The sequence below is a fragment of the Eubalaena glacialis genome, chromosome 6 (genome assembly GCF_028564815.1).
Source record: "Eubalaena glacialis isolate mEubGla1 chromosome 6, mEubGla1.1.hap2.+ XY, whole genome shotgun sequence".
NCBI classification, from domain to species: Eukaryota; Metazoa; Chordata; class Mammalia; order Artiodactyla; family Balaenidae; genus Eubalaena; species Eubalaena glacialis.
Genome location: NC_083721.1, coordinates 134,537,681 through 134,560,918, shown reverse-complemented (window position 1 = coordinate 134,560,918; position 23,238 = coordinate 134,537,681). Strand labels below are relative to the sequence as shown.

The following is a 23,238-nucleotide window of genomic DNA, read 5'->3' as shown; positions in this document are numbered from 1 at the left end:
CGTTCCTCTTTCTATATGCCAGCCTCATTCTCTATCTTTGTTTCATGCATTCTCCACAGAATACAATTGATTAGATTGCTGATTATTCAACTGTCATCACATTCCAGCCCTTCCCCCCTAAGATTACATCAAGGACGTCACCTTAATGGGTGGGTTGGTTGTTCCCAAGCTCTTCATTCATTTACAGAATTTTTTTGTTTATTCTCAGATATGTTAGGTTGAACCACATGGAACTGTTATTTTGGTAGGTTAAAAAACAGATAGCTGCAACTTCGAGTGGTTCAACAAACAGCAGACCTGATCCACTAGGGGTGGGCTTAATGAGTCCAACTACTCCCTTTTACAAGCCTTGGTGGTAGGTTTATACCTGGGGTGGTGGTGGTGCAGGGTCATGCATGGCAGCCCTTTACCTCTTTCCAGAAACAGACTCTTCTGGGTAGCCACTGGTGTCTGGGACCTCATTCCTCTTGTTATCCATTTATCCTCCAACTAGAACCTTAATGTCAGGGACAAGCTAACGAGGGACTTGAGGTTGAGGAAGAAGGTCAAATTTTTGGCTACACATGACTGACTATGTATTCTAAAGCCAACAAGGAACGATGTTAAGGAACACTTAGATAGTCCATGGTTTGTGCGATCCCCTGTTAATGTGGAAAACTGGGGACTAGTGGAGACATTTTACAAACTTCGGTCAAATGCCTCTGTGACGTAGGCTGTACGCCCAACACCATTCCTACCTCCAAGTGTTTTTGTTACCGAACACAAGGCCGTGTGTCCAATGCATAGTGAGGCGAAACAATACCAAAACATCAGAGTTTGGAGCAGAGAAAGGTTTATTGCGGGGCCATGCAAGGAGAGCGGTGGCTCATGCCTTAAAAACCCCAAACTCCCCAAAAGCTTTCAGCAAAGCCCTTTTATCGGAAAGGTAAGAGAGAGGCGTGGTTAGTTGTTGCAGACTTCTTGGTGTCAGATCCTTTGTTCTTGAGGTCAGGTCACCATGTTCCTGTAAACCTCCACCAAAACAAATGTTATCCTCTGTTCTACCTAGAAAAGACAAGGTTCCAAGGCTCAACTTTTGTTCTCCAAGGTCCAGGCCCTGGCTAAGGGGAGGGGGTCCCTGCATAGGCCGGTTACCCTGCCCAGGAGCATTTGGCCGACACCCAGTCTGGGTCCTCCCTCCAATGCCCAGGCAGATCTCAGCTGGTGGCTCCCTCAGGGCCAGGTGCCCAGACCCTGCCAAGCCTTCATCACTGAGGGGGCAAGGCGCACAGGACCCCACCGGCCCTCAGGCTCCTCAAGCCACCCAAACGGGGGCCAGGTCCTGCAGAAGACAGCCGCCGCCATTAGGTCACGGAAGTGGGGATGAGGGAGAGGTTCTCGGCTGCTTCAAGGCCTGGGCCTGGCCAATGGGTGCCTGTGGCGAGGGCTCTGGAGCCCTGCAGGACACAGCCCTGTCCCCGGGCCCCCCAGCTCACCTGCTGGCCACGAGGCCGGAGGGCCTGGAGGGTCCCAGGGAGAAAGCCGTGATCCCCCTCTCACCGCACTCTCTGCTGCAAGGACCACTGCAAGGCTGACTGTTGGTGAAGCGGACCTCTAACCCAGGCTCTAAGGGCTGCGCGCCCGCCCGGCCCCTATTACATTTCCAATGTGCTATAATTGTATGTATACGTGTGTGCTTCTGGCTACCAGTTTACCATACAGTAAGCTCTGTGAGGGAAGGGCCTGTATCTGACTTATACTTAACTCCTAACATCAGGCCTGGCATACAGTAGGTGCTCATTAAATAAATGTTTTACGTAAATGAATGAGTTAATGAGTGGATGAACAGTTAAACAACAAATCATGCAAATACCAGGAAAGCATCAAACACCCATACCAAACAAAACGTCTCTGGGCCTTTAAAGGTCAGGAACCAGGCTGCCTGTAGAAGTCAGCAGAGGTTTCACCAGAGGAAGTGACCTGAAAGTAGCTGCTCCCCAATTGGAAAAGGTCATCGGTGGAACAGGCCAGGCAGCAGCTCACAGATCTGAGAGAGGAAGCCACAAATGAAAAGTTACTCCCCATTTCCTGGCAAGTCTTTGGCCAGCATGAGCTGCATTCCTTTGAGCTGAGCGTGTGTGGAATTTCCAGCCTAGGTAGCAGAATGGAACTTGGAATGAATAGCTCAGCAAAAAAGAACCCAGGGATAATGGGGCTGGGCCCAGCTGCCCTGTGCCAGCTCTTGAGCTCATGGAATATTGGAGCTCAGTGGGCCTTGTCGAGGGAGATAAATGATGTCCTTTGGATTATACCACTTCAGAGGACTCAGAGAGAAATTTCCACGTTCAGACAGCATTAGGATCCTTAGAAGATGTGCTGAAATACCTGGTAATGTTCCGAGTGCTCACCACTATTCAACTTTCCATCTACCAAGTACAAATGAAGGTCTGTTTTGCTTTAAAGATGGGGAAGGTCCAAACATCGAGAGAGCTGGATGATGCTTCACGATGAGGACGGGGTGAAGATGAGGATTCAGGGCTCTGTGTAACCCATCTGGAGGAGGGTAGCAAGGGAGATTTAAGAGGAAAACCTGGTAGGAATATATGCGTCAGTTTCAGGTCAGGGGATTCAAAGTGGAGGAGACTAGCTTCATGGAGGAGAGTATTAACTACAGATAATGACACAACCACAAAGACCCTGGTCTCCCTACTGGCCTGACCTGAGTTTTTTACATATGATCAAGTTTGGGGAGCATGCCATCAATCACACTGAAAGATGTAGTAGGAAATTTTACTGCATTAACCCTCAACTGCTGTACCTTCTCTGCTTTTTCCCATCATTAATTCTTTCAAGACACGGATACATTGATGAGGACCTAAGAAAGGGAGGACTGAATTTCAGTTATTCAGATCTAGATCTTTTCTTCTAGATTATAACAGAGTTGAAGGCAGGAATGACAAATTACTCTGCCTAGAACAAAGCACATTGTCTTAAATATAGCTAAATAGGTCCTTCACAGATGAGGAAAGAAAGAACAAAAGGAAGGAAGGGAAGGAGGAAGGAGGAAAGCAAGGGAGGGAGAGAAAGGAAGAAAAAGAAATTTGATCAGAGATGTTAAGGAAGGTGGGGGAGGGGCAATACTGAACTTGGCCTGCATCACAAGAAGATACCTGGTGTCACAGAAGGAAGTTACCTAGAGACCCATCCCAGGTGGTTGAGGGCAGTTTATGTTTGGGGAATTATACGTAAGCTTGCTGTTGGCCAAGGCCAGGCCCTTGATTTGCTTCTTTGACATATTCTAGACTTAGTACGTTAATAGTAGTGGAGGTGGAGGGGGCATGGGGGAGACAAACTTTAACGGAAAAACTGTAAAGGAAAAGACAAAGAAGTAGCTCCATTTACTGGCTGTGCTCTATCTACCCCACAAGGCTACTAACATAAGTCTGAGTCATTTCCTCAGTGGTTGTCACAGTTCTCTGTCTTTAGAAGGAGGAAGTGGAAAGTTTAATACCTTACATTAGAGGCCCTTTTTCATATGCAAGGATTCATTTCATTCTCAAGGCCCAGAAAGTACTTAAATGGGACAACCACGTATAGCATGGGCACATTTGGTCCCCATTACTATGGTATGCCATTCCCCTCCTCTTATCAGGGATTAAAAAAAAGATAGATTACAGTCATCATCTCATCCGGGCAGGGGATACTATTTAAATGTAAAATCATTTGTCACATCCAATGTGTATTAAGCACTGCAACTAAGAGGTACTCTTTCCCCAAGTATCTTGCAAGAGCTAACATCTCCATTTTACAGATCAGGAGCTTGAGGGTCAGATTTATTTAGCTTGACCTTGGTAGATATATCAATATCTAGTAGAGGGTGGAGTATAAATAAAACCAATCTCCTTTTAACTACCTACTGGCTTACTAAGATCTTTTAGTAAATGAGAACTAAACTTCAAGGCCACTGCTCCTCACTTTCATAACAATCATCCCCTACAATGAAAATGAATCGTTGCCAGACCAGAGAGGGTGAAAGTACAGAGGCCAGCAGAGCGGATGGTACCATCTTTAACATATCTAGCTTAACACAGGGCCTTTCCGTCTCGCTAAAGTTCAAACGACTACAAGGCCCCAGCTAGCCCCGGACGAGCAGACACACGTGTATCCTACGCATGCGCCCAGACGAGGCCTATCCTCCCCTTCGACCGGACCTCTTTAGCCAAGTCACCAACCAGCCCTCTAAATGCCCGCCCCCAAGGCTAAACCTTCGACCAATTGGGAGGCAAGAGTCATCATGCACGTCACTTATTTAGCATATACCCTCTCCCCGCCCCCAAGCCATGGCCCCGCCCCGTCCGAGACAGCGATTGTCGCCTAAGCGCTTCGTTCTGGCATCTGATTGGCTCCTTTGCCAGCCCCGCCTCCGTCTCCTCCCGCCGCCCTCCCCTCCACGCTCCCACAGTGGCGGGCGGAGCTAAGTACGCAGGCGCGGGTGCTGCCCCTCTCTTCTGGTGGCCCGCCCGCCCTCCTCCCCCTCCCTCCCCTCCCCACCCCCCTTCCCCTCCTTTCTGGGCCTGCGTGCGCACGTCCTCCTCCTTCACGCGCCGCCGCTAGCCTAGCACTCTCACTGGAACCTCTGGCCCGCACGTTCCCTTTGCCCTCCGGCTGCGGAGCGGGCGGGATCCTGCACCGCTGTCGCTGCAGCCCGGGCGGGCGGGGCGGCGGCAGCGGCACGCGAGCCCCGAGGAGGGCCGTACCACCGTTCGCCAGCACGCGGGGGGAGCCGCTCGCCCCGCCGCAAACGCCTCGGCGACCCCGCGGGGCTGAGGCGTCGCCGCGCCCGGGAGCTTGAGCGCTGAGCCGGCCTCGACCCCGAGCTCGGAGCCCCGCGGGCAGCGCCCGCCGCCGGCCCCACCCATCCGGGCCGAGGAGGCCGCGACCATGGCTGAGATGGAGGAGCGGAGCCTGGACAACTTCTTCGCCAAGAGAGACAAGAAGAAGAAGAAGGAGCGGAGCAACCGGGCGGCGAGCGCCGCGGGCTCGGCGGGCGGCGCCGGCGGGAGCAGCGGAGCCGCGGGCGCGGCGGGCGGTGGGGCGGGCGCGGGGACCCGGCCGGGCGACAGCGGGACCGCGGGCGCGGGGGCCACGGGCCCTGGGGCCGCCACCAAGGTTGTGACAAAGGTGAGGGGCCAGGGAGACTGGGAGTTGGGGCCCGGGCCGCGCGCTTGCGCCCATGTGCCCGCCCCCGCCCGCCTGCCTGCTTGCCTGCCCGGGGAAACGGCCGGGAGGGGCGGCCGGGCCCCGGCTGGCGGGCTGATGGGCGCGGAGGCTGCCACGTGACGCGGACTTCCCACGGCGGGCCGCCTCGCGCTCCCCGCTGGACCCCCCGACACCCCGCTCCCGACCCGCGTCGCTTGGCTCGGGCGAGGACGCAGGCCGGCGGCGGCTCCCTCCCGGGGAATCGGCCCGGGTCGGAAGTACATCTGTCGAATGACGTCTACTCTGAGTAATTTAGCGTTCTGATTTCAGACCAGTAGTCTGAGCTGAATTTTCTAACAATCACATTTGTGGCAGCTCTAACTGGCACGACTTGGTCTCGAAGCCCGTAAAAGAAAAGTCTCATGGCAAGATTGAGCTAGACGTTTAGTTGTGGGCTTACTGTTGATTTCATCTGGCGTTTCCTGGTTGCTTTTAAAGTAACAGGTCTCATGAAGGAACGCGGTGGAAGTAAAGTTTACTCACGTTTGCCTCCAGCCTAGTTGGCCTTGGGATTGAGCAAGAGCTTTGGCCAGAAAACGAGTCCACACTTTAGGTTCCAGCCGCTTGATCCCTTTTTCATAGTCTGGTAGTTGTCTTAGTTGTGTTTTACAAATAGCTTTAATTGACTAAGTGGTACCTGTTTTACAGGATGAAGATGAGTGGAAAGAATTTGAGCAAAAAGAGGTTGATTACAGCGGCCTAAGAGTTCAAGCAATGCAAATAAGGTATGGTCTGGTTACAGATGTGCTTAGATAACCCAAGGGATAGATACTGTACGTTTGGGGGTTTTTAGCCCCAAAACAGCATCACAGTACTCTTGTGCTTTAGATATGCTTATTAGGACTCTAATGGATTGTGCCTATTCCTCTGATGGCAGCCCTTCTATATGCTGATCAAATTAGCTGCCAGCTCTAAAATCCTGTGAGAGCTTGCCTGCTTCAGATCTTGGTTAGGCCTTTTTGAGACAGCTAAAATGGATTTTGTGGTTTCAAAATTTTTACTTTTAATATTGGTGGGTCGAACTTAGTTTTTCTTTTTGTTTCAAAAAATAACAGGGGTGGTTTTCAGATCCTCTCTGACAGACAAGTTATATATGTATTCTTAATAGAAGCATAGTTAGAGGGAAATAACAGATTTTACAAACAAGTTATATATGTATTCGTAATTGAAGCATAGTTAGAGGGACATAACAGATTTTACGTATTCACACAGTGAAACCAACTTGTGTAATTAGCACTGAGGTCAAGAAACTGAACATTACTGGTAGAGAAGAAAGCCCCCTCGTAGTCACTGTTTTCAGCCCTCAAATAACCACTAACCTAACACTAGATTAATTTTCCTAGAAATTTATAGAAATGGAATCATAGTCTACATTTTTAAAGTTCAAAAAAGAGTAATTTCTGAAAATTGGATTGGTTGGCTTAGAGGATTTGAAATTAACGTATTTTCTGAAGTCCAGTCTATGGTAGTCACATGAACTTTAGATTCATGTAAATAAATGTCATGTTTTTGAGGGTCTCGTGAAGTAGAAAATCCATTGGTTTAGATTAAAAACCCTTTATTCTCAGTTTCAAGAAATAAGTGATCCCTGGGAATTCCCTGGCAGTCCAGTGGTTAGGACTCAGCACTCTCACTACCAGGGGCCTGGGGTCCATCCCTGGTCGGGGAGCTAAAGTCCCGCACGCCACACAGCACAGCCAAAAAAAGAAGTGAACCCGATGCACTGCCTCCCAGTTTGAAGTCTGTGATTTATATATGCCCGTGACTGCCTGGCACAGTGGAGGAAATACTTTTCCTTAACAAAATACTGTCTTTTGACCTCTCTAGATGGTAACATTTATGGTGTTAAATAACTTATTAAAAAACCAGGGCTAACTTCTATGACATTTGTTGAATACTTAACCACAACTAGGCATTCATGTCCTGGGTTCTTTCACATCGCTGTGTGAGCTTAAGCAAAGTGAAACCTGATTGGTAGTGGGAAACTTTTAGGAAATGCAGCTTCCCCACATTTGAAATACCTTCCGTGGTGGTGTGAAGTAGAGGTGATTAGACTGGAGGTTTATTCCCAGCCACTTCTTGGCTTCCTTCGTGTGTTAGATGTTTTTTGTTTTTGTTTTTTCTTTTTTCTTTTTTTGACTCTGTTGGGTCTTTGTTGCTGCGCACGGACTTTCTCTAGTTGCGGCGAGCGAGGGCTACTCTTCGTTGTGGTGCGCGGGCTTCTCATTGCCGTGGCTTCTCTTGTTGCGGAGCATGGGCTCTAGGCACACGGGCTTCAGTAGTTGCAGCACACAGGCTCAGTAGTTGTGGCACGCTGGCCCTAGAGTGCGCAGGCTTCAGTAGTTGTGGTGCACGGGCTTGGTTGCTCCGCGGCATGTGGGATCTTCCCGGACCAGGGATCAAACCCGTGTCCCCTGCATTGGCAGGCGGATTCTTAACCACTGCGCCACCATCTAACATTGGAAGTCCCAATGTTAGATGTTTTTGAAGAGACATAGTTTAGAAAATATCCGTTTTCTTTCCCTTGGGGCTTGACTTTTAAAAATGGGGAGGTAGGGATGTGGAGTTATGAACAGCCATTTGTGATTGTGGAACTGCCTATGTGTTTGGTTCCTGTGTTCTGTTGTAGAATAAGGCTCTTGCTCTGCCTTTCCTGACTGCAGGCCCTAGACTGCATGTTCTCGAAGACTCAAACTTACTGAGCAATAGCAGCCCTTTCTGAGGGAAAGGTTTCAAGTTCATTGAATGCTAGAAGTTCATGAGGATATTTAAACTGCACTTATTTTTGTCATTGAATGTATATCCCATATCCATTCAAGGTTATTTTTTCTTCATTTTCGGCTACTCCCGAGGTGGTGAAACACTTCTTAAATCACTTATATCTTTCATCTTTGCCAGGGGCATAAATAAATCTCAGCTAGTATGAGCATTAAGGTCTGCTTGACCTGAAGTAGACCAGGTTTTATACTGCATTTTTCATTATTTAGCATCTAGTCATTGCCCCTAAGTGGCCATCCAGAGATCTTTCTCTTACCTGCTAACATTGAGAAACATACCTTCTTCAGGAAGCTGCTTTTGTGGATTCTCAGTCACTATGGAGTCTGGGGTCTATCTCCGTTGCCTTCATAAATCAACAGAGGGGAATCTAACGGCTTCCAGGAAAGGCTTGAGAGTGAGAAGCCATCAGAGGGTTAATAATAATGACAAAAACTTTCACTTTATACAGCTGACCCTTGAACAACATGGGTTTGAACTGCATGGGTCCACTTATGCAGATATTTTTCAATAGTAAATGCTGTATTACACGACCTGCGGTTGGTTGAATCTACCGATACGGAGGAACTGCAGATGAGGCATGTTAACACCCCTGTTGTTCAAGGGTCAACCATGTACTGAATATCTTTATAAACTTTGTATTAAATGTTCTTGACATTGAAACTCAGTAGGAGTGGGAGTCTACAAGGAAAGACACATTGGTTCAATAGAATGAGAAGTAGGTTACTCACACAAATAGGATATAGTTGATAATGTGGCAAAAACATGGACTTAAGGGAAAGACAAACCTGGGCTTGCATTTTAGCCCTGCTGCTTATGTGTGACCTTGGGCGAGTTACTTTACTTGTGAATGTTATCTGCAAAATTGAGATGACTACTCAGGATTTTTGTGATGATTTTGAACAGGATGTTCATAATATATCCACTTGGTTAATGTTAATCAACCTCTCTATTTAGTGGGTAAATTAGAATGTCTTACTCTTGGGAATTTCTCTGCTATTTAACCATGGGGCACCTGCTTTATAATACCAATATTTGAGGAGAAGGGGTAGTGGAGGCACATAATATTATCATGACTAAAGTCCTACTCTGGTGAGTCAGTTCCCTATGGACTTAATAGGAGAACATGACATGTTCAGGTTGGCATTAGTATAACCATACAAAGAAAAATCCTTCTCAGAGTTGCTGGAGATCTTCAATGATTGTCTTTTATGACTTGGTCTTACCTTTTGGGCAGAAGCCCTTAGAAGGGGAGAGAAATGAGATCTCTCTCTTCTCTGGAATTGGAGGGGGGTGGTTATGCCTTTAGTTTGTTACCTTTTCTATCCATGAGAGAGACAGCCTTGCTATTTCAATATGAAACAAGGGAAAATGAAACTTTGAAGTTGACTTAAAAATATCTTGAAATTCTCCATCTATAGTCTTAATTTTTTTTCTCCCAACTTTTTGTGTTGAAAAATTACAAACCTCAGAAAAGTTGCAAGAATAGTAGAATAAGTACCCTTATACTCTTGCCGGAGATCTACAAATCATTTTTGCCACACTTACTTTCTCTTTAGTTAGCTGCATACAGTCTTAAAAGTTCTTGGCACTAGTCCTCGAAGTAAGTTAGCATGCTGGACATTTGTTGAAGGTGAGTGTGCAATTGAAAGGGGGAAAGTTTTCAGCAGCAGCAAGCATACTGTATTAACGTCCTAGCTCACATTTACCCATTAGCTCAAGATTTAAGTACCAAGGGTATTATGAGGTCATGTGTCAAGTTTTGTGTCTAAGTTAATAAATCTTATTCAAGATCACATCATTGTTTACAGACAAGTTCTGAGAGGGAAGCCATTGAGATGGTGATAAAAGAAGGGGCCTAGCGCTTGAGCTTAGATTATTGGTTGAGAGTAGGACCTATAGGCCTTTCCCATCTTTAAAATGGATTTGAGGAAGAAAGATTTCATTTACTACTTATTACTAAATGGTGAACATTTGTCATGTTTCAATAAAAAATTGAGTCCTTGGAGCCCAGTGGTTTTCTAGGAATCTTAAGAAATCTAGACTTTTAAACCCATTAGGTAGAGCTGGTTAAGTTGTCCTTTGAAGAGACGAAATTATTCCAGCATCCAAGCTGGATTCGTTGTAGCAAATATTTGTGGGACTGCTGTGTCCTGGATATTGGGCATCGACTGCTGTGTCTTGGAGTTGTAAAAAAATAACTCATGCTCTACTGAACACTAGTAGATCATTTCAGTGATGTGTAGGGGCCGTGGAGTCCAGGAGAGACGCTTAGGTCTACCATGAACGGGTCAAGAAAGAGTCCTTGGATGAAATACAGTGACATTTTAAGCTGCCAGCCATGGCTCATCAGTCCATTTCTATCCCCCCGGTTTACTGTTGTAACAGTGATTGGATAATAGGGTCAAGTCAGTGGAGCTGCCCAGCATTCCGGCAAAAGTGCACTCAAGTCCGGATTTTGTTTTAGCTGCTTTTGGGGAAGGGGGAGTTAGGATACATAAATTCTCCTGTAATGTCCCTTGAGATAAGGAGGTAAGAATGTTCTGTTCTTTATAAATACACTGCTGTAGAATGTGTGATCCTGGTCAGTCTTACTAAAAAAAAAAGTGAATTTCTCAAATCTCAAAAGAGGGAAAATTTTTGTTTCATATTTTAGAGCTATAAAGAGAGTGAAATGAAGTAATAGGCAACCTGAAAGAATATGGGCTCTGGAGTCCCACTGACTTGGCTCTGCTACCTTGTAGCCCTGGTGAAGGTACTTAAGTATCTGAATATCAGTCTCCTCATATGTACAATGGGTCTTCTCCCTGCCTTAGTGTTATTTCGATTTTTAACTTTGTAAAACAGGTACAACACTTCCTGGCATAGTAGATGCTCAGTAAATATTCCTTTTTGTAGCATTATCATTCCCCCTACCCCAAATAGTGCCTTACAGACTAATGCATATTTAAGACAGTATACTTTGGATTGTGATAATGAATTTAGAGTAGCATTGTAGTTTTTATTTTTATTTTATTTACTTATTTATTTTTTAAGCATTGTAGTTTTTAAAACATCAAATTTAGCTGATGAGACGCTGTATATTATATTTGGGTCAAATGCCAAATTTTAGCCTAGTTGTCTTCTGTGGAAATAATTCTTTGCAACATGTTTTTTGTTCTTTGGCATTTGGAGGTTTGACATTTTCTGGAATATGTAAATATGAAAGAGTAGTAGGCTATTTAAATTATTTCTATCCTGCCATTGTTACTATAGCACTTTGGCAAGGCTCTTAGCATCTCTGGGCCTTATTTCCCTCTGTTGGATGAAGTGTCTTGACTAGACAATATCCAATGTTTAGTTTAGCTGATATTTCAGAATCTTATGAAGCAAAATACTAAGTTGTCTTGTGCCTATTATCAATATACAATCCCTCTAATTAAAACAGATCTCTCTTATTTTCTAGTAATAGTTTGTAATCTAGAGGTATTTTAGATTTGTGATTTTTTTTTAATTCATTTCTTCACTTGTTTCTGAGGGTGAGAAGGTGATGAACACTAGACAGTAAAGGAATCTTCTTTTCTTTGAGACTCTCAGCATTCTATCAGACCAAATTGGAGTTTTTCTTCAAAATTTTTTTTTTTGCAGAGTAGGAAAACAATGTTTTTGTTCTTTAGAACATTTGAAGAGTATAACAACATAAAGAAATATGCAAGAATTATTCATAATCCCTCTGCTTAGGGATAATCAGTGTTAAAATGTTTTGGTTTTCAGTTTATTGCAAGCTGATAATTCTGGAGTTTAAATATTAAAATAATTTAAGGGAAAAGCTATTTTAATTCAGTGCATTGTTGAAATTAACCATTTCTAAATGTAACTGACCAAATGAAAGCTATCACAGTTTGGGGATATAAGAGTGTAAAAGTGCCATGAAGTCACTTAAGTCTTTGTGGGGATCTTATCTCCCTGTCTGGCATGGATTGGGTTGCTGCGACATTGCTAACTACAGTCAATTATAGCTAGGTGAGTAACACCTGTGCTTTTACTCATGGACCAAGCAAATTACATTTTAGTGTAATTACATAGGTGTGGCTTCAGAGGTGGGTAACTTTTTTAAAAAAATTCTTTTGGGACAATTTTGACATTTGGATACCACTGTTAGACTCTTGGATAAATTATGACTTTCATACTCTTACCTGATCATTCTACTTAATAGCTTTAGGAAGCAGGGTCATACTGCTTAGTGTCCATTTTAAAAGAACATGTTTTCATGTTGCTTTTTTTTTTTTTAATGAAAACTATGTTTTTTCTTATTATAAAGGTGGTATACGTGGTGCTTATATGAAAACTGAAACATTAAAATGCTGGAGAGGGTGTGGAGAAAAGGGAACCCTCCTTCACTGTTGGTGGGAATGTAAATTGATACAGCCACTGTGGAGAACAATATGGAGGTTCCTTAAAAAACTAAAAATAGAATTACCATACGACCCAGCAATCCCACTACTGGGCATATACCCTGAGAAAACCATAATTCAAAAAGAGTCATGTACCACAATGTTCATTGCAGCTCTATTTACAATAGCCAGGACATGGAAGCAACCTAAGTGTCCATCGACAGATGAATGGATAAAGAAGATGTGGCACATATATACAATGGAATATTACTCAGCCATAAAAAGAAACAAAATTGAGTTATTTGTAGTGAGGTGGATGGACCTAGAGACTGTCATACAGAGTGAAGTAAGTCAGAAAGAGAAAAATAAATACTTTATGCTAACACATATATATGGAATCTAAAAAAAAAAAAAAAATGATTCTGAAGACCCTAGGGGCAGGACAAGAATAAAGACACAGGCGTAGAGAATGGACTTGAGAACACGGGGAGGGGGAAGGGTAAGCTGGGACGAAGTGAGAGAGTGGCATGGACATATATACACTACGAAATGTAAAATAGATAGCTAGTGGGAAGCAGCCGCATAGCACAGGGAGATCAGCTCGGTGCTTTTTGACCACCTAGAGGGGTGGGATGGGGAGGGTGGGAGGGAGATGCCAAGGGAGGAGATATGGGGATATATGTATATGTATAGTTGATTCACTTTGTTATAAAGCAGAAACTAACACACCATTGTAAAGCAATTATACTCCAATGAAGATGTTAAAAAAATAATAAATAAATAAAAAGCATGTAACACCAAATGCTTACGGCACTTACCATGTGCCAGGCACTGTTCTCAGTGCTTTATGTCTGTTAATCAATCTTCATAATGGGGCTGTTACCCCCTTTTTACATGAGGAGACTGAGGCATACAGAAGTTAGATGCCGTACTTAGTCTTCCTGGCTAGTAAATGGCAGAGCCTGGGTGTATTGAACCAGGCAGTTTGGCTTTAAAATCTGCTCGTAACTGCTTGCTCCATGAAGAAAATAAAGTCATGCATTCTAGCACCCACTTTTTAACATTTACCCAAGAAATCATTCTAGTTGTCTTTCTACCTATATTAGGTGCAGAGATTTTTAGTATTGATACATTGTTGGTTTATGTGACATGATTATTACTTCCATGTTAGTGTAGGCCTAACATATCATTTTAAATGGCTCCATGGGATTCTATTATGTGTTAGCAAAAAAGGAAGACTGAAGGCTGGCTTAGCCATACTCCCCACGCTTTTTTCCTCTTAAACTATAGTCTTAAGTAAAATCGTGCTCTAAATGCAGATTGAAGGTAAGTTTGTTCCCTTGTCCGCCTTCTGTTGCCACCCTAGGCCTCTAAATTCTGGAATCATCTCTGGTTGGTGGGCAATATGTGATGGTGCTATTATCTGAGTGTCTTTAAAGAAGACCATTAGCTATTCAAGAAATTTGTCATATAGCCAGAACTTACTTTAACAGACATGGAAAGAAAGCACCCTTAGATGTCATTTTGCAGAAACCAGGATATGCCCTGATGTTCCCAAGGTCACAGTCAGGGTGGGAGTCATATATACATTGTTATGGCCATTGTCATGGATCAGATATCAAAAGGAGAAAATGTCTGAAAGAGTGGAAGGCCAGGGACAGAGCTTTAGGCAGCAGCATGTAACTTTTTTTTTTTTTTCTTTTTGTTGCGTTGGGTCTTCACAGCTGTGCATGGGTTTTCTCTTTGTTTTGGTGCACAGGCTTCTCATTGCATTGGCTTCTCGTTGAGGAGCATGGGCTCTAGGCACATGGGCTTCAGTAGTTGCAGCATGCAGGCTCAGTAGTTGCAGCACGTGGGCCCTAGAGCATGTGGGCTTCAGTAGTTGAGGCACATGGGCTCAGTAGTTGTAGTGCGTGGGCTTCAGTAGTTGTGGCACACGGGCTTAGTTCCTCTGCGGCATGTGGGGTCTTCCAGGACAAGGGTTCAAACCCGTGTCCCCTGCATTGGCAGGCGGATTCTTAACCACTGCTCCACCAGGGAAGTCCCGCAGCATGTTTTTTTAATAGAGGAAAGGACAGTTAGATTGATGACAGACATTGATAAGCTGAAGACCTAGGAAACACCACCACTGTCATGGAAAATAATCCAGGGAGAAGGTTGGTGGTCTGTGCCAGGTGCATCATCTGCAAGGGCAAAGAGTTGCAAAAAGGAAGTTTGATTTGGCAGTTATCTTTGTGCTGTCAAGCCAGCGGTATAGAGAGGCAAGATATATGTACTTGATAATTTAGCAAATTCAGGCTTACATAAAACAGTGATAAGTAATCCAACACAAGGAGAAATAATCAAAGATACCTTGCAGAGATCACAGACTTCTGACTCAAGTCAATTCAAGAATAAAGAAATAGGGACTTGCCTGGCAGCCCAGTGGTTAAGAATTCACCTTCCAATGCAGGGGGTGTGGGTTCAATCCCTGGTCGGGGAGCTAAGATCCCACATGCCTTGTGGCCAAAAAACCAAGAAAACAGAGAACAGAAGCAATATTGTAACAAATTCAGTAAAGACATTAAAAATGGTCCACATCAAATCTTAAAAAAAAAAATTAAAAATAGGCATTAAATAGAACAGTTCAGTCAGTCTTAGAATGGTATGTCACCACTGAGGATATATTTTGCATTTATAATCACTATACAAGCCAAAGACTTGAGTTCTTGTATTCTCTTCTTTAAATGGGTGACACATCTCTGATGTTAGGGACCAGTTCTGTATATTTCCTATGTCTAGACAGTAGAGACTGACACTAATAAAGTATGAAGCACTGATGTAAATACTGAACGCTAACTTGCTTTCCTCTGTTGGAATGTGAATTAATTTTGAGAGTATTTTTTTACATGTACTAAAGGATTAGCAAATGAAATTATACAACTTTTAAAACCCATTCATTTGATCACTAAAAATATGCTTACCATAAGTGCCTGTTTGTACACTTAGGTCCTAGAAAAAAATCAAGTAATTGTACTTTTAATCTTTCAAGTTGCCCTTTTCTCTGCATTTCAGGTTAGATTGACCTGTCTTCCCTCCCTCAGTAGGTGCTGCTATAAATAATCAACACAGATTGTTAAAAACCTGGCATGTCAGTATGTTAAATATTTCTAGATGTTCTTGAGTGTATGGAGTTTGCAAAAAGGGAAATGGAGACTGTCAGACAGAGAGGTTTTCTGAACCTTTTTCCAGCGATGAATCCTTTTACATGAAGTCCTAATGCATAAAATAGATAAAATCCCCTAATTCTTCCTCTCTTTTTTTTTTTTTTAAACAAGTAAGGCATTTGGGCTTGAAGAGGTTAAGTACCTTCTCCAGAATCACAGATCATTATTGATAGAATTAAGGATTTGGACTGACAGTTTTCCTGGTGTTTCTGTAATTGAATTCACTTGTTTATTTTCCAATAGTGAAAAGGAAGAAGATGAAAATGAAAAAAGAGAAGATCCAGGTGATAACTGGGAAGAAGGTGGAGGAGGTGGTGGTGGTGTAGAAAAATCTTCAGGTCCCTGGAATAAAACAGCTCCGGTACAAGCACCTCCTGCTCCAGTAGTTGGTAATCTTCATATTTCATTTTCATAAAGATGTCTATTTGTGCATAATTGTATATGCAGTCAGCTTTCAACTAAATGCATGCTTGCACTGGGTGAGTAGGGTCTTCTTTCCATTCCTAGGAGAGAGATTTGTGTCTGATCTAAAGACTTTCATGTCCTCAATAAAGAAATTTGGAAGTTAAGGCTGTAGGCTGCTTAAATCTTAACTGCAGTCCTATAGCTTGCCAGATTTACATGTTTAAGCATTTTTGTTTTTCAATGTTTGACGGCTGACTAAGGAATATTGGGTACCTGTGTCTTTTTTTTTCCATTCCCCATTTTACTCTGTCTAAAGAATGAATTCTCAGAAGGGTGGATTTTATCACTCCCAAGAGGGTGAAAAGTGCTTCTTGGCTGGGGGGAGAGTGGGAATGGTAAAGAAATCTTAGATCTTACAGTGGTTTGTGGCCCATCAGAGGGCCAGAGTATGTAAAAATATGTACAGTGTATCTGTGGTATTAACGTTTTTTGCTTGGGGCGTGGGGACGGTACTGTTTAGGAGAAAGTTGTCTAAAAAGGCTCTTTTAGGAAGGCAATAATGAAAAAATGTTGAGAAATAATGCTCTAATGTATACCCATTTTTTTTTTTAAACATCTTTATTGAAGTATAATTGCTTTACAATGGTGTGTTACTTTCTACTTTATAACAAAGTGAATCAGTTATACATATACATATGTTCCAATATCTCTTCCCTCTTGCATCTCCCTCCCTCCCACCCTCCCTATCCCACCCCTCTAGGTGGTCACAAAGCACCGAGCTGATCTCCCTGTGCTATGCGGCTGCTTCCCACTAGCTATCTAATTTTACATTTGGTAGTTATACCCATTTTATATAGAATAATATAAAGAATAACAAATCACCCCAAATGTTACTGTCCAAAGATCACAGATTACTACCATGTATAGTTTTTGCATGTTTCTTTCTAGCTGCATTACACTTGAGCTAATAAATGATGTAGAGATGTTCATTTGAAAGGAAGCTTTTGATAATTAGAAAACATGCGTAAAACACTGAATTCATGTTTAGGATAGGGGGGCGAATGGTATGTAAGAAAAGCTGGAAGGCTGTGTCCCCAAAATCTTGGTCATGGTACAAGACTTTGGGCTGCTTAATTTTTTCTCCTGTTTTACTAGAAAATAAAAAATTCATTGATGATGTAAAAGTGGTCATACTTTGAAAGGTAGTCCCTGATGAGGCCTATCTCCCAGGACCAGCAGATTCCTTTCCCACTTCCAATAAGTTGACTTAATAGAACTCATTTACATAGATAATTAAAAATTGTACATGGAAGAGAAATTGGAAGACTACCTTTACCCTAGAAAAATAGGCCTTTGCTTTTGGATATTTCCTCAGATAACTTTCCTTCTGTTGTTCAGAGACCCTTAATGTAAGTATTGGTTTTTTCCATAACTGTTAAAATGATCAGGAATTCAGGAGTAGCTTATTAAAATGCCAAGCACTTGAATAGTTTCTCTGAACTGTTTTGAAATGTTAGTTACAGAAACCCCAGAACCGACAATGACTAGTGGCGTGTATAGGCCTCCTGGGGCCAGGTTGACCACAACAAGGAAAGCACCCCAAGGACCACCAGAAATCTACAGTGATACACAGTTCCCATCCCTGCAGTCCACTGCCAAGCATGTAGAGAGCCGGAAGTAAGTATTCTCAATATTGTGTTTTGGAGCCCTATCTTTTGGCCAGGGAGTGGGGTATTTGGGATTTGAAAACCCACCTGGGTGTTGCAGTAAAGCCCAAGCTGCAGCTGAGAGGCAACTGAGAATTAAGGTGGGACTTATATGCCCAGGACTGGGGGGAGAAGGGGGGAAGGACCCTGGTGGGAGGGGAGGAAGAGCACCAAAGACAAACTTCATCTGCAAGTTTCCCTTATCCCTGGTTTATGTCATTCTGTAGCCATGACAAGTCTCATCTAGTGAGAATTCTTAGTAAATATTAAGTACATTGTTGCTGCTTCTATGTTCCTTGTAATATAGAAACTAGAAAAGTCAGCAATATTTCATTGTATTCCCAGTTAATGTGAGTAGGTGAAAGATGTTGGCATTTATAAATCTAATATTAAAAATAATCTTATTTCAGCAGGTACTTAAAATGAATGCTACCTGGAGTTAAATGACCACATATGGCACATCCACATCTTATTTAGGGACATGAATTTCTTACAAAGTAAATAAAATGGGAAGAAATGTAAATGACATCAGATGGAAATTTTTCGGGGTGGCTTTTAACTTAAATCCCAGTGTTTTTGCCTCTTTGAGAGCACAGCTGGCTTGAATTTAAACCTCCACTTGACTTGTTCCTCTGCTCTGTCCTCCACAAGAGGCAGTGATTCACCACACTCATCTTTATCTGACCCACTCCCATAAAGTAGATGTGTGGAGAGTTCTTTGAATAATGAGTAGAACTTTACTTGAATGAGGAAATTGTTGTCCTTACTTTGTGCATAAAGAAAGAGATGTGTATTGTCTATTATTTGCTAAGAGTAACAGTGAGTCTTAGAAGGAATCACCATGTCATTAGACAGCTTTTTAACTTTCCAGTTGTCTTGAAGTTGGTCCGAAAATAGTTTTTCAGTTAATAGTATTCAGTAGATTTGCTACCACAGAAAATAGGACCCTATCAGTACAGTAGTCTATATTTTCTGTTCAATTGAAGCCTTAAAAATGGTTTTGGTAAGGATTTATATACCAGTTTCCCCCTCCTGTCCCTTCCTCAAGATTTTTCCAAGGGGTGGCTTTTTCTTAAATTCAAGGAAGGATATTTTCAAAACAACCTAGTGAAGAAGAAATATTTACTGATTACATTTCTTTTCCCTTAGGGATAAAGAAATGGAGAAGAGCTTTGAAGTAGTAAGACACAAAACTAGAGGTAGGGATGAGGGTTCAAAAAACCAGGCCCTTAAACTTCAGCTAGACAACCAGTACGCTGTGCTTGAGAATCAGAAAAGCAGCCACACACAGTACAATTAAGGAGTGGTGTTTGCTAACCCTTCTAAGGTAACTAGACCACAGCTAACCACCACGGACAGCCATCATCATCTGATCTCTGCTGGATCTACAACTGATGCAGACCACTCGGTGTACGGGACCGGCCCTATCGCACTATGGAAGTTTAAAGTATCACAACTGCTCTTTATGTGTATTGGATTTAGGGGGATTTTCATTGTTATATAAATGTGTGAACTAGATTCAGCAGTGTTCTTTCAGAGTTACTCTGCAAATACAAAAAAAATCAAAAACTGCAGCCAGTGGTCATTTCAAAATCTTTTTATGTTCAGATACTGAGCCTTCGTAAGGGTTGACTACCTCAGATTTGCTGCACTCATTGTGGACTTCATGTGGATCACAACTTCTGGATAAGAAGGTTACAGCTTTTAAGTGTCGATGTGAAACTTGAAACCAGCTCTACTGGATTCCTATCAGAAATTCTGCAGAAAGTCAGCCATCTGGGTTCTGATCTGCTGTAAAAGATGAAGATTTAAGTGACCTTAATTAACCTGTCCAGTGCCCCATTCATAAGGAACACTCTGTAGTGGGTATTAGACTTCCTGGAACATGCCACTCTCAAAAGAACTGATGTGTTCAGATAATCTGTGTAGGGCTGTGATTTATAATTTAAACTTTGAGTTGTATTCTGAGGTAACCACAAATTAAATTCAACCAAACTCGGGTCACCAAGTGGGAAAAGGGGTGGGGGGGAATAATCTTATTTTTTTAGTAATTTTTTATTTGGGTAGTGCTTTTTCTGTGTTCCATATTAAGGCTTTTTTTTTCTTTCTTTCTTTTCTTTCTTTTTTTTGCTTTGACTTGGAATAGTTCTTTGACAGAGCATATTGCTTGGCTAAGTAACCTGAAATATGCATTGGAATTGTGAAACGTCTCATGAATTTGTCAATCCCTAGAGCAGAACCAGATGGCCTTTGATGTAAAGGGCAGTAGATGCAGGGGGCTCTACTTCAGGTGCTGCTAAAGCTTCCTCTAATCAGGTCTAAGTTGTATAGTAAACTGGTGGAAAGAGTGTATTTTCTGCTCAGGCCAAGGGAGTCACAGATGTGTCCTTATAAATTCAAAGCAGTGAGAGCAGAACCTCAACCTAAAACCCACTGAAGTTTCATGGATCTTGCATGATCTCTGACAAGAATTCCAGATGCACTTGTGCCCAAACGTTTAAGGTATTAGACGCAGTGATTGTCCCAGCCTAGCTCTGTCATCAACCTCCTGGTGTGTCTTTTTACGTTGTTCATTTGGAGAGTCAGGGGCGAAAGACAGGTGATGTAGCACTTCTGTTTTTAATGATTACAGCTTAAACTATCCAGTAATTTTTAGTCCTGGAAAAGGACATCAGGACGCTACCCAGGATTACTGAAAAGTCTTTCCATCTAATGAGATAGTCTGGTAATTTACTAGTTTTGTATCTTCGGTTCAATAGAAATATTTCAAAGTGGCTTGTGACCACTTGATGCAGAGTCTGGGTTTCTCTATAATAAAATCCCTTTGCCAAATGTAGGAGTTGCAGACTTGCTACTGGCAAGAGTGAAGCAAATGGGTGAGTAAAACTCCTGATGTGGGAGCATTTTCCTCTAGGAGTTCAGTCTTGATAAGTGTCAGTGCAGGAATCGCACTCCTAGGAGTGTTACAGAGTCATCTGCTGTCAGATGCAAACCATATCTGGGCAATAATGGCATTATTTGAAGTGGCAGGCAGGATGCCTACGTTCTGGTGTACTTGGGTGAGTAGCTGAGCCAGCCAAGGAGAGGTTGGATGAGTGAGAAACAAAGGATTCTTGGTTAATCTGAAGACTTCATTTGAGAACCAAAAATCTTTTAACAAATAACCTCTTGGACCTTGAGCCACATATTTCCCCTAAAAAGTATGCATTTTTTTCCAGCAAAACTTTGTTGGGGGTTATGTTATTGAGGAATGGGATGAATATGTGGAAATGTTACTTAATGGCATAGAAATCTGAAGACCTGCAGGAGATTTAAAAATTCCAACCCTTGTTATAACTTTTTAAAAGATTGTGAAATTATCAAAATGCACATGAATCAAGTTTTAATATGCTGTATGATGGGTGGATGAGGCTGTCCATTGTACCATTTCTTTCTTTGAATTCTCAGGCATGGTTTGGCAGTGCAAAAACTCTGTAACATTAACAAATTCAATAAAAAGTAAATATGTAGATTTTGGAGTCTGGTGGTTTTTACTCTTAACTGGTAACTGATTCTCTATCTTTGAAAATGGAGAATTGATGACATTCCTCCTTTGCTCTAGGAGGCTGATAATGTCATCTCGAGTGACCTTTCCATTTGAGAAGTGTTTGCAGAGTACTCTTAATGTTAAAACCAGACCTGGAATGAAATTGGCTGTGAACTTGTGATGAATATTCTTTTCCAGAGATAAACATTGAAATGTACTCTTGTCTTCATTGCTATATTAAATTGTGTTATCTTAGACCATGGTAGGGAAATCTACAGTCTCTACTATGTAAAGATTTCAGGGCTTGTCCTCTGAGAAGCTTACAAATTTCTCAAATGAGAGCCATTTTAAATTTCAGGATTTAGTCTGGATTATAGTCCCCCTAAATTTCTAAACTAGAGGAAGTATATTTTCAGTCATTTTTGGTTGGAGTAAATTTTTTTGAAATACCAAAAATCAAATACAAGTGTTTTTTTAACTGAACTGTTCATTTTGGAATGTAAGTATATGTATTTTTTTCATACCTACAACTCATTTATTTTGTAACTGGAAGTATGTACCTGTTAATGTTCCTCATCTATTTCACCCATCCCCACACACACCCCTCCCCTCTGGCATGTGGTGTTCTCAGTATCTATGACTGTTTCTGTTACGTTTGTTCTTGTTTTATAAATTCCACATATAAGTGAAATCACTATTTGTCTGAACTATTTCACTAAGCATAATACCCACCAGGTCCATCCATGTTGCTAATGGCAAGTTTTCATTCTCTTTTATGGCTATTATTTCATTGTATCTATGTAACACATTTTCTTCATTAGGTTGCTTCCATATCTTGGCTGTTGTAAATAATGCTGCACTGAACATAAGGATGTACATGTCTTTTCAAAATAGTGATTTTACTTTCCTTGGATGAATACCCAGGAGTGGTATTGCTGGGTTGTATGGTAGATCTATTTTTAATTTTTTGAGGAGCCTCCATACTGTTTTCCATAGTGGCTGCACCAATTTACATTCCCACAAATAGTGCATGAGGGTTCCCATTTCTCCACATGCTTGAGAACTCTTGTTATTTGTTGTCTTTTTGATAATAGCCATTCTGACAGATGTGAGGTGATACTGTGGTTTTGGTTTGCATTTCCCTGGTGATAGTGATGTTGAGCATCTATCTGTATGACTTCTGTGGGAAAATGTCTTCTCAGGTCCTTCAGGTCCTCTGTCCATTTTTAAATTTTTTTTTTTTTTTTGGCTATGCCATGTGGCATGCAGGATCTTAGTTCCCTGACCAGGGATCGAACCCATGCCCCCTGCAGTGGAAGCGTGGAGTCTTAACCACTGGACTACCAGTGACGTCCCTGTATGAGTTCTTTTTATATTTGGATATTAACCACCTATTTGATACATCCTTTGCAAATATCTTCTCCCATTCAGTAGGTGGCCTTTTTATTTTGTTGGTAGTTTCCTTCACTGTGCAAAAGCACAGAAGCTTTTTAGGTTTATGTAGTCCCATTTGTTTATTTTTTTGTTTGTTTCTTTTACCTGAGAAGACATCAGATATACACACACACACACACACACACACACACAACTAAGACCAACGGTAAAGAGCATCCTGCCTATGTTTTTTCTTCTAGAAACTTTATGGTTTCAGGTCTTACATTTAAGTCTTTAATCCATTTTGAGTTTATTTTTGTATATGGTGTGAGAAAGTAGTCCAGTTTATTTTGCATGTAGCCCTCCAGTTTCCCAAATCATTTATTAAAGATGCTGTCTTTTCTGTTGTATATCCTTTATCATAGATTAATTGATGATATAAGTGTGGGTTTGTTTCTGGGCTCTCTATTTTGTTCCATTGATCTATGTGTGTTTTTATGCCGGTACCATTCTGTTTTGATTACTATACCTTTGTAGTATACTTTGAAATCAGGGATCATGTTACCTCTAGCTTCGTTCTTTCTCAAGATTGTTTTGGCTTTTTGGGGTCTTTGGTGTTTCCATACAAATTTTAG

The 23,238-nt window shown here is 42.2% G+C and overlaps 1 protein-coding gene across 5 annotated transcripts; it reads left to right on the top strand.

The window, feature by feature from the left end:
• Positions 1-4,557: 4,557 nt before the first annotated feature.
• On the top strand, positions 4,558-21,212 carry CDV3 (CDV3 homolog). Of its 5 annotated transcripts, none has more exons than XM_061194664.1 (5): positions 4,558-5,160; positions 5,887-5,963; positions 15,836-15,981; positions 17,515-17,674; positions 19,312-21,212. In XM_061194664.1, exons 1-5 carry the CDS (start codon positions 4,921-4,923, stop codon positions 19,316-19,318), a joined length of 630 nt encoding a protein of 209 aa, XP_061050647.1. In that variant the 5' UTR covers positions 4,558-4,920; the 3' UTR covers positions 19,319-21,212. The 5 variants fall into 5 exon arrangements, with proteins under 5 accessions (XP_061050647.1, XP_061050648.1, XP_061050644.1 ...); XM_061194665.1 differs by lacking the exon at positions 19,312-21,212 and adding an exon at positions 19,031-19,303; XM_061194661.1 differs by lacking the exon at positions 19,312-21,212 and adding an exon at positions 18,853-19,303.
• Positions 21,213-23,238: the final 2,026 nt, after the last annotated feature.

Bases quoted from the DNA above. Each gene is read 5' to 3' on its own strand.
- CDV3 (XM_061194661.1), top strand. From the start codon at position 4,921: ATGGCTGAGATGGAGGAGCGGAGCCTGGACAACTTCTTCGCCAAGAGA. The intron at 5,161-5,886 runs GTGAGGGGCCAG...CCTGTTTTACAG, and splicing joins CCACCAAGGTTGTGACAAAG to GATGAAGATGAGTGGAAAGA. The intron at 15,982-17,514 runs GTAATCTTCATA...TTGAAATGTTAG, and splicing joins ACCTCCTGCTCCAGTAGTTG to TTACAGAAACCCCAGAACCG.